The sequence below is a fragment of the Limulus polyphemus genome, unplaced genomic scaffold, assembly GCF_000517525.1.
Source record: "Limulus polyphemus unplaced genomic scaffold, Limulus_polyphemus-2.1.2 Scaffold557, whole genome shotgun sequence".
Taxonomy (NCBI): domain Eukaryota; kingdom Metazoa; phylum Arthropoda; class Merostomata; order Xiphosura; family Limulidae; genus Limulus; species Limulus polyphemus.
In genome coordinates, this window is record NW_013666167.1 from 70,226 (window position 1) to 82,365 (window position 12,140).

A 12,140-nucleotide genomic window follows, 5' to 3' on the forward strand; every position below is an offset into this window, starting at 1 on the left:
GGTGGAAATGGCGAGCATGTTTGGTGGGACGGGGATTCGAACCCGCAACCCGCAGATTGCGAGTCGAGCGCCCTAACTACCTGGCCATGCCGGGCATTTTATAAATAAGAAAAACATTTGAAAATGTAACCTTTTGCGAAGTCTAGAGCATAGAAAACGTTTGAAAAGCTAATCTACTGACAAGTTTACAGTAAAGAAAAACGTTTGAAAGATAACCTGCTGATGCGTTTAGATCAGAGGCAAAAAATACATTTATAGCAAAGATGAACACTTAAAAAGGTAGACTGATAAGTGTGAAACAAGAAAAAAAGTGTGAGAAGACAACTTGCTGATCATTTTAAAGTGAAGAAGGAAAAAACGGAAAAGGCGTAACCTTTTCTTAAATCTAAGCAAATAGAAAATTTAAAAGGATAATCCTGCTAACAAGTTGAAAGCGAAAAAAAAAGCTAAAACTAAAATGATAACCTGCTGATAAGTTAGGAAAACAAATCTGAACACGTAACCTATTACAAGTTTAAAACAAAAAATTTTAATGATAACTTATTCTAAAGAGCTCAGTGGAAAGAAAAGCATTTGAGAAGATAAGTTTAGAACAAATAAAAACGTTTGGAAATATAACCCGCTTACTTTAAATTGGAATTTAGAACATCTGAGAAGTTAATATGCTGGTTATGTTAGTATGTTATAAACCAGTTTATATCATAACTTAGTGAAATAGCTATAAGAAATAACCTTTTGGTTCATTCGGTATATCATTTTTCCATCTTCTTGTAGGCCGTATATATGAAGAGAAGGCAACTTTATGGTGACTTGAAGGAACTGGTTAGAAAAGGTGAACCCAGCTGTTTTTGTGTCGAAACTGTGAATAAAAACTTAACAATTGATTCTGTCCGTAATATTAAAAACAAAAACCTCTAAGCTACATTATGTTCAAAAATAAAGGTTATTTCTTGTGTTAAACGATTGAAGTTTATGAACTAATTAACTCTAAAATTTATAGTTACGTGAAAGTAATAAGTAATGGTGGTTGAAAAATTCGTTTGTTATATAACTTCCAGTATCACCCGTAAGATAGATAAGACTAATAAAATATGTTGTGTAAATTAATCCTAGAATATTGAGTCAATCGCACAGAAGTTGCCATGTTCTGGCGGTAACTTTGATGAAGAGAAAATCCGCTAGACCAGTTTGTCATATAACACTTTGCATTATATTAAGATTTGATTTCTTGCCCAGAAAACGTAATAAAACTCCTAAAATATTGTTTTGTTGTTGATGAAAAGTATTCCTAAAACGAGACTACTTTTGCTCAGGATTATTCCGTTTTATCTTAATTTGCACTGTAAGTATGGTTTTCAACATGTTCATAGCATCTATAACTTTCTACGAACTTTCAAAAGAAATAACAATATATGTTCTTTAGCTATTTCTTATGACTTTTGTTGGTTAAGGTCTGCCAATCAGAGAACGATGTAAGACAATGAAAAGGCTTACATTGAGAAGAACAAAGTACCTTATTCTTACTATTCCTTTTGCTTTGAACTTTTTTTATCATCGTTTGATTCTATTCTTAACGTTTTTGGACGACCTCTCTCTTTATGATTGTTTGAACTTTCACAGGACCCCTATCGTAAATATATCCACAAATTTTGCATTTCATGCAAACATCCAGTGTTGACGAGAAGGGGGCAAGGGGGCAGTTGCTCCGGGGCCCGGCAGTAGGATATTCCAAAGCTCACTATAAATGAACACTACTTTATGAGCTGAAATGGCTACTGCTTTTTCATAGATTGATGAAGAAATTTGTCACCCAAGTTTCTTTTATGAAAAATCAGCAAAAGTTAATAAATAGAATGAAAGGGGAGCCCGATGATATTACTGACCCCGGGACCTGGGCTGTCTCTCGACGCCCCTGCAAACATCACACCTTACATCCCTGCTTTTGCAACTGAATCTAGGATAAACATAACTTTAGGACATTTTTCCAGTGTATACTAATAGTATATCACTGAAAACAGGTCATCTGTATATCTAAGTTACTTTGCAAAAGGCAGTGGACTTTCACCAAAAGGGGGAGGACACATTTTCAAATGTAAAAGTGATCCGGTGAGTATAAAAGTTATATTGTTCGAAAGCACTAAAGGCAGTTTTAGTGTATTTTATCGTTTGCCGGATATCGTGATGAACAAAACATCCATTAGTTTCTATATTATCGACTCCTTATTTTAAAGTTAATAAAAACTTAACTAATTGATTTAAAAGTAAAATATAATTTTGACCGAATTACATATTTTCCTATGGACTACGATTTGCTGAAATTAGAGAAATAATTGCTTATTAGCTCCATTAACTAAAACTTTTTTATTTGAATGTTGGGCAGTTTGATCGTACTATAAAGTTTTATGTTACCAAATAAACTGAAACGTTCAATGCTGTTTCTGTTGACACCCTAATATAAGTAAAAAGTAAATAATCCATTCATAGAATTAGAAACTTTTCAGATCAGGAGATGTAAATATAACATAGTACTAAGCAACCTATTCAATCATCTTACATAATTTTAACGCACAAACACAACACACACATCCAATATGGAACATAAAAAGGGGGTGTACTTATTTGTTTACTTAAAACAATTAATATAATAAAACAAATTTCTAGAACATTTACATGATAGACCCTGTATTTGATCTTCGAATTTTAATTCCGAATGGCACTTCGGTGATGTTATACGTGACTTCATACAATGGCGCTTGACGACGATTTGTATTGTAAAACTCGAAAGCTGGATTAGCTGGTATTTGTGGATCTGGAACTTCGTAACGTTGATCGGCTGGATCATAGAACTACAATAAAATCAAACTGAATTAAATATAAAAAATATTACAAACAAGCGAAATAACTATTCTGTAATTTTCATTTAGTAAAAAATGTCAATTTACAGAATACGTGTGAGACATTTTAAATTGTCTATTTAAAAGAAGGAAGTTTTGGTTTCAGCGAGGTATCTGCATTCAACTCTATCGTCTTTATAGCTTTTCCACTAAAATTCGAAGTGTCGTCCAAGGATTAACATTAAAAAGTTCTGCAGAAAATCAAAAAGGTGTGTTTATCTATTAGTTATTTTGAACTGTTTTTTAATTAATTATGTTATAAAAGTAGATGTTTTAAAATAATATTTCATCCTTACGTTGAGTCCTAAAAAAATTCCAATTATTATATCATTGGCTTATTGCCCTACGTGACAATTACAGTTTTTTTTACTTGTTATCTATCACTAACGCACGACATACCCAGGTAAATTTACAAACTTATAACCTTGGCTCGACTCTCCACGATGGACAGAACGCATATAGACCGTCGTGAAGCTTTCTGCTGAAAATAATCAAACATTAAACTATTTTGTGACACCATCTAGCGGAAATATTGTTTTTGTTATCTAAAATATGATCAAACTCATATTATTTGTTACAAACTCTTAGGCTGCGCCATTTGTTTTCAAGTTTAAATGTCATAAAACGACTTTTACACCCAGTGTTATAGCTGAGAATATATAAGGATCTCACCCCTTTTGATCTTTAGATATGTAAACGTTATTATTGGAGGATGATATATATATTTATATAAAGGATTTTAACTATAAATATACAAGACTTTCCTATGAAACATAAGTTATATATATATATATTATAAAAGTCAGCTTTAAACTATCCGACCCTTTTTCTGTAAAAATCGAAATTTACAAACCCAAGTGGTGGCGTAAACAGTCTCTTATGTGTAAAATACTAAAATCACGATAAATTTGCAGATTTTGTAAGTTCGGTTGCTAGAATTGGGCTTAATTAGAATCTTTTAAAAATAAAACTAGATATTTTTGCATTATAAATATTCTGGTTTAAAGGCAGTATATAACTGAAATGGTAGGACTTTAACTGAAAAATCTTCGATTTTGAGAATGAAATATTTAACTTTATGAACCAAACAAAGCTATCTGTATTACAGTATGACCATGGCTAAAATGTTTTGTTTAGGGTGGGGGGGCATGGATAAAATGTTTTGTTTAGGGTGGGGGGGCATGGATTTTTATGAATTCTTCTGTGGCCTGAATTAACTATACAACTAAGGATGCAATACAATATTTATAGTCTTTTTAAATATATATATATTGTGTATATTTAAAGTACAAACATTCCCAATAAAAAAAAAGTGGTCATAGACAAATTTTCATCAAATAATGGCATTAATTTTTCTTTTACTTTAATTAAAAGCTTCAAGTTGGGCTAGTGTTGTAAATACTAGTAAATATGCAGTAATTAGAAACTTACAGTTTGAGACATAACCTTATTTTGCCCCTTTTGAATGTAATGTTATCTTAATTCATAGAATTAATGGCATTACATTAATACTGAAGTTTTTGGTAAGAATCAACTGATGCTGATAAGATCTTTTTGAAAGAATTCTGATGAGCTAACTTATTTCAATGCTCTATGGATGAGAGTTTTGATTATTTATAAGGAAATAACACAAATACTAAATCAGTTCATCAAATAAAATACAGTGTGTTAAGATTTATTGATTTTACTCGGTAATTACTTTTGCTTTAGGGGTTTTATCTTATCTGACTACAGTTGTACATAATGTTATGCCCCCCTGATGCTGTGTGGCAAAAGCTTCATACTTTCTGATCGATGAGAAATTGTGGTGAGAAACACGTAAATCACCACTAGCAGAGTAGAATCATATACTCAGACTCTCACTACCAGAACACTATCGACTGTATGCGAGGTACCTTAGTGTGTATGTGTATGCGCGCGCGTGTATTTGTGTGGAAAGCCTGTCAGGGCAATCTATTGGAGAAAAGGAAACTTAAGGATGAGTCACTAGAGTTTTCTAAGTAACCCATCATTATGATGTCCCTTTGGAATAGAATTGAAGACGTTCCTGGTGCGAGGAGTGCACCTGCTTGGTTTCCATAATTTGGTGTTATAATGTATTTCTGGATAACACATGATCGAATTACATCAAGTTTACACTATTCTTATGCACAAAATGGAGTTGGTGCTTTTTATGTAAACTAATGATACCGATATGTGATTACTGGTACTATCTAAACACTTTTGTACTCTTGTTTTACGCAAAGTAATGATACCGATATGTGATTACTGGTACTATCACTTTTGTACATTTTTTTATGTGAACTAATGATACCGATATGTTATTACTAGTACTATCTAAACACTTTTGTACACTTTTTTTACGTAAAGTAATGATGCCGATATGTAATTACTGGTACTATCACTTTTGTACACTTTTTTATGTGAACTAATGATTCCGATATGTGATTACTAGTACTATCTAAACACTTTTGTACACTTTTTTTATGTAAACGAATGATACCGATATGAGTACCAGTAATCACATATCGGTATCATTACTTTAATTAGTTCACATAAAAAATGTACAAAAGTGATGATTCCAATATGTGATTACTGGTACTATCTAAACACGTTTGTACACTTTTTTATGCAAACTAATGATACCGATATGTGATTACTGGTACTATCTAAACACTTTTGTACACTTTGTTATGTAAGGTAATGATTCCGATATGTGATTACTAGTACTATCACTTTTGTACACTTCTTTTATGTAAACTAATGATACCGATATGTGATTACTGGTACTATCTAAACACTTTTGTACACTTTTTTATGTAAACTAATGATACCGATATGTGATTACTGGTACTATCTAAATACTTTTGTATAATGATTACAGTATCTCCATTCTAGTAATGATCGCCATATTGGAACGGTTAATGCAATACCAAATTGTTACAATTTTACGTCAACACCCACATCCGTATATACGTTTGTATGTACGGATATACAAACATTGAAATGGTTTGATTTGACACTGGACTACCAAGATGTTGAAATGTTTAATAGCAATATTACACCATTTCTTCTTAGCAAACGCATCAAACTCCTTCAGTACTGACGAAGCAAAAAATGAACACAACACGTGAGTTTCGCAAGGTTAAAATCTCACGATAGAACAGGCCAGGATAGATGACTTAAGGTTTATTCATGCTTAGCAAACCAGTTTGCAATAGCTGTAAAAAATGCATTATTTTGAACGACACAATCACTATTGAAATAAAAAAAGCTGCATCAGAAGGTCATCCCGATCTCGTAAGATGCTCTTGTCGTGACTATACCAAGTTCACACCAATAGCCAGGGCTCAACCCTTCGCTTGGAACCAATAGGCTTCACTGAGGCTTCTCTACAGATCTATTTTATGGGAAAAGGGTGGCTATTGATTTATATGTTCAAATCATATTTCAATAATGTTCCTGAGTTCCAATTTTGTGATCAGTGCACCATTGCATACACAAACTTGTGTTTCTCCAAGTATGAATTGATTGTGTATATCCGCTATGATAAAGTAGATTTTTTTCTCATATACGTTACTGGCATCTAACATTAACTCTCGACAGCTGTGATCGCATCAGAAATTTTGACAACCTGAGGATGTTGCTTACAGATGCTCCTGCCAGGAGAACCATTACTATTGTCTCTCGTTCGAAGTTTTTTATACTTTTGTTTTAAGACAAAACGACTGGAGCTGAAGTATAGCGGAGATAACTCGCGTTTATATACACAAAATTAAGACACCTGATAATGAGGCTTGTTCATTGTATAGCTTGTCTGTTTATAGTAAGGAATTCAAGAATCTACTGAAACGATAGAGTTGCGTATGTTGTTTCCGTCTAGCCAATGTTAACATATGTACTTATATTAATAATTATATATAGAATAACTAATTTATAGAAGGAACTATATTTTATATTCTAGAAATATATTAATTTATTCGAGAGTTCACAATACAACTCTGTATGTAAATCAAGTTGGATAATTAGTGCAGCTTAATTATACTTAATGATCTTTATTATGCTAATTATATGCAAGTTAGTAATAATAGATAAGAGAGATCTGACTCAGTTATAACCAACATACTAATACACTTCTAAAGACACAGGTAGATATTATAGACACAAATTTCTTTACTTTATCCTAAAACAATGAATAAATAAAAGTTTGACACTAAAAAACATTTAACACAAAAATTTGTTTCTCGTTTTAAATATTGTAGGAGTTTTCTGTTTGATTTACCCCGCCCCCCTACAAATTATTGAACTTTCAAAAATCATAAGCGTGTGTTTCCTTTTCTAAATAGCACGTTATGCTACTAATGCTAAGAAAATCCAGAAGGTTTATTGGTTAACCAAGACTACATAATAGAATGACTAACTTTTATGTCATAAGTAAAAGGAAAGTTGTGACGTTTGAAAATAGGCTCCATGATAGTTAGTGTTGGTAGTTTTTTTCCACATGTTGTACCATAAGTTAATACCGTAAGTTTTACGTTTCAGCACGTATAACTTAATAGTTGAAGATTTTTAACCATTTCATGTCACAGTCTTTTTTTTCTAATATTTTGTAATATTTAGTTGACTTGAAAACTAATTAAAAACACTCCTGTTAGTGACTTTTCTGAATATTTGTGTTCGTTTAACATGTTACTTTACTTTCCCTTTGGGTACTATTCAAAAAGTTAAAATCTGCGGCAGATGAGTTTATTTTAGAAACAGCTATAGCTTTATTTTGACCTTGTCTCCGTATGCTTATTTCGTACTCAACGATTTGACCGAAGTAAAACATTATAATTAATAATCTATAAAGAATATTGTACTCATAACTCAAGATTTTATGTGGTTGGGTTAATAGTTTTCTCTCTTTTTCTTTTTTTGACGAGTTCCGCGGTGAGGCAGAGGTGAGCTTACGAACTGATAATACTAAAATATGGGATTCGATTCCCTGTGGTTGACAGAGTGTAGATAATCCAGTGTGTAGCTTTGGACTAAGTAAAAAACAACGTTTTTTTCTAGTAATACAGCTTATATAATATTAACTAACGTTTGTTTAATTAATGAAACTTTTTCACCACAGAGAACTGAGTGGAAGAGTGCTTGGCCAAAATAGTTAATGAAATCTAGAAATATCATGCTATTAAAAATTCTTGGTAGTTTTGTGATAAAAAAGTATTAACTTTTAAATTTTATAAAATGTGTGTTTCTCTAAATAATAAAATCGAAACCTACTTTTATTCGTAGTCTGTAGAATGTTTGTCGTTCTACACGTACACGTAGATTTCTTATGTCATCCCCGTATCTAGATGGAGATGGTATTCTGGAGAGGGGAATTTCGAATCCTTCGTAAAATGAGGTAACTTTTCCAGACACATGATAGCCGTAGTTACTGGGATAAAAACACTTTGGCACTAAACTTGACTGTTGTTTTTCACACAGGCTTCTGAAAGCTGATTCACGAGTTTTCATGTTAGCTGTCCAACAACATCCTCGATTTACGCATTGCTCTTCAGTTACGAACGTAGTCTCCGGAAAACAGTCTACAAGGCTTAAGGACATCAAGTTCGCAGATTTTAAACATTCCGGTTTCCAATCGTGCTTATTTTTATCATGTGTAACAAGTAGCGGGGAAAATCCTTTAACATTTAAACCAAAACCGACAAAAAAGTATATTGGTAATAAAACGATAAACAAAGTGCCAAGTAGAATAGAAAATATACACATACATCTAAGTCTCCATGGTAACGTTGAAAAGTCATCGGTACAGCATTTTCTTGAAGTCATATTTGACCGTCGGTTTCTAAGTACAGTTGACGTACATGGAAATCTGTCGTAGTTGTGCACTAACCATGGTAATCACAATCCTTCCTGATATACGAAACAATGAAGTCAAAACACTGAAAGAACCTTGAAAACTTTGCTTCGGTATTATTGTGGATTTGAAGTTTTGCTATTCCCTTAGAGAGAAAGTTTAACAAAGCTATTATAGGACAGCATTTGTGTGACAAAAACTAAGGTAGAAAATCTAATGTTATATACATACATTTTAATCACGTACATTTATACATATAGCCGTGAGTTTCCAAACCTTACAATTATAGCACCTTGATCTCGTTTTAGGCTCGTATGTAAAGAAAGCTTTCTGTAAAAACAGTTCTTAAAATATACGGACTTCTATTCGCTGAGACTGGAAAACGGGTCAACGTACATTAAAAAGCAGTATTCTTTTATAATGGAGAAGAAAAAAGTACAGCTGAAGAATACACAAGTCATTCAGCACTACACTAAACATCGAACCACAACGACTAAATTATCCGCTACAAAAAATAGTAACCCGACTTTATGGATATGTCCTAGTTTTAAAGGTCTTTTTTATTGCAGTTTGTATTTATACAACTCTTGGAAAATAATTGAATGTCTGCAAAAAAATTTTTCTTTAAAACAATTATTGTAAAAGCTTCGTAATTTCTGACCAAACTAAATAATTTTGCAATTTTTCAAATGATCTCTGTTTTTTTTTAGATTTGTGTTATTAAACCATAAATCATGCCTTAATGAGTCTATCGAAAATATCGATCTCTACTATTACAAAATATGCATACATAATATATATTTACTTACCTATGTCATATTAACCCTCTGAAAACTCAGAGAATAAATTGAAAGTCTCGTTAACCAAAAAAAAAAAAAAACATCAGAAAATCCTTACTTAAAGTACTTGAAGATCATAATTCATCGTTCAATACGAATTTCTGTATTACTCGTAGATCCTATTCTAACTTACAGTTTTCGGCTTATGAATCCGTGTTCCTGAGTTAACGACCTTTCCCATATTTCAAAAGCGTGAAAACGATCAGTAGGAACATTAATGTATTTCTTTATACCATATCAGGTTACACGACGCACAAAATTATCCTTAAGTGATGTTAAAAGAAGTATTGAACCACATCCAATCTATAAACACAAGCAGGGTAATATATACACGCGTATAATCCGTGTTGTGAAAATACATATACACGGTTTGAGAGCAGTCTGTCGAAATAAAGCTTCTTACTGGGAGATCTTTTTTAACTCATGTTCTATCAATTTTCAAGACCATAAAAAAAACCATAGGGCAACATTTGTAGATAAGTGAAACAGCAGAATCGCTGTTGTGGCAAAAGTTAAATGTAATAAATGCCAGATTCACAGACTGCAAATTCTGTGTCGGTGTGTTGGTGCCACGCGATGCAGTGCAGTGGAGTTGGAAGTGGTCGAAGACTACTTTCACATTGTATTCCACTATTATGTACATACAAACGCCAACTGCCGCACCCCAATTCGGTGAGTCAGAGAGCGAGCGGGAATGGAGCACGTGTTGTTGTTGTTGTTAATCAAGTTTTTCAAGCATTTTATTTACTTTAAGGGAAAATATCCATAAGCTAAGATTTGCTAAGTTTTTAATTATATCTATTGTTATTGATGTCGGATAAAAACATTAATGTAAAATATTAATTGGTTTTAAAAGCACAAAAACTTTGTTTAACATTATGTTAATGTGTGTCTTCATCACGATCAAAACAAGTTTGTTGTTGGAAAAACTTCTGAGGGTATGTGGAAAATATTTTCTGTATAATATATATACAATCAACGTTTTTCTTAAAACACTTTAAGAAATATATTGTGTACGATAAGCTTTCTGAATAAGAAAGAACTAAAATTAGGCTTAGTTAGATAAAGTATCTCCACGGAATTTAATTTTGGGTTCAAATCTCACTCAACTTGCACTTATCCTTATTACAACTTACAATTATTCAAGGCACTGTGTATTATATCAGTTCTGCGTATACATTTAGAAGTAATGACTTTGTTGAATTAATTTTGGCTGTACTTTACTTGAATAAAATACTAAATTATTCTGTTGAAATAAATCTCATACTAAACTATTTATGGTGGAGTAGGGGGATGACTATGACTCCATCATTATTTTCCTCATTTTGACGGGACAGGGAAGATATACTACAAAAAAAAAATTGACCATACTGAATTTGGGAAAACTTCATTAGAACTAATATAATACCTGTTTTCGGTGATGCTCTGAAGATATCGTAATTGCATCTCTGTTGGCTGAATCAAGTTAGTCGAAAGAGTTGCATTTAGTATGACCCCTACTCGTCCTTTCTGCCATTGGTCTAGTCTCCTCATCTGTGGTACGTACTTTTGAACTGTCAATGACGACGTTATGGGGGTTTCTGACCTATTCGTAAGTCACGGTAATCTCAAGCTCACTACTCTTACATGGTGGATTAAGGTTCCAAGATGTTCTTTTATATTTTAAATCAGGACTTAAACCATGACCTTGGTAGTTTCTTTCTTAAGGTGGTCCATGTTAATTCTCTCAGTATTACAACAGGCGTTATCGTGCATCAGGACAAAGTCTGATCCTATTGCGTCTTCGAAAAGTCATTATAATGGGTAGAATAACAGGCAAATCACCAAACAGATAATACACCACTCAAAAGAAAAATAAGATTCATACGTACATTCATATTGATGACTTCCCATATCATAACTGAACCTCCATCAAAACAGTTATATTCACAGATGCAGTGCTTAGCATAACATCGTTCAGTTACGGCTTCAAGATTTGAAAACTTTACTCATCTGTGAAGATCACTGGTTTTAAGAGGCCTAGATGTCTATTCTAATGATCTCGACAGAAGTTCCCAACTAGCTGCGCAGTCAACTGCGAGGTGTTTTGACTTTAAATGATTCCTGTTTCTTACCGTTTAGTCATTTATAATCACCCTAGTTACATAGTGAAGAACACAATCAGTCCATATTGCAAACATTGTACTCGTAAAATAATAGTCATATTACAAACATTGTACTTGTAAAATAATAATCATATCATAAAACATTGTACTCGTAAAATAATAGTCATATTACAAACATTGTACTCGTAAAATAGTAGACACATTACAAACATTGTACTTGTAAAATAATAGTCATATTACAAACATTGTACTTGTAATATAATAGTCATATCACAAACATTGTACTCGTAAAATAATATTCATATCACAAACGTTGTACTAGTAAAATAATAGTCATATTACAAATATTGTACTTGTAAAATAATAGTCATATCACAAACATTGTACTCGTAAAATAGTAGACATATTACAAACATTGTACTTGTAAAATAATAGTCATATTACAAACATT

The 12,140-nt window shown here is 32.3% G+C and overlaps 1 protein-coding gene across 1 annotated transcript in view; it reads right to left on the reverse strand.

Moving 5' to 3' along the window:
• The window catches only part of LOC111085693 (maltase-glucoamylase, intestinal-like), a 39,126-nt gene extending 29,020 nt beyond the window's left edge, over positions 1 to 10,106 (reverse strand). The window contains exons 1-4 of the mRNA XM_022385505.1: positions 9,555 to 10,106; positions 8,166 to 8,890; positions 2,671 to 2,846; positions 733 to 859 (exon numbers count right to left, since the gene is read on the reverse strand). Coding sequence (XP_022241213.1) covers positions 733 to 859; positions 2,671 to 2,846; positions 8,166 to 8,717 — 855 coding nt within the window. The 5' untranslated portion in view covers positions 8,718 to 8,890; positions 9,555 to 10,106. The remainder of the gene's footprint in view (positions 1 to 732; positions 860 to 2,670; positions 2,847 to 8,165; positions 8,891 to 9,554) is intronic.
• Positions 10,107 to 12,140: the final 2,034 nt, after the last annotated feature.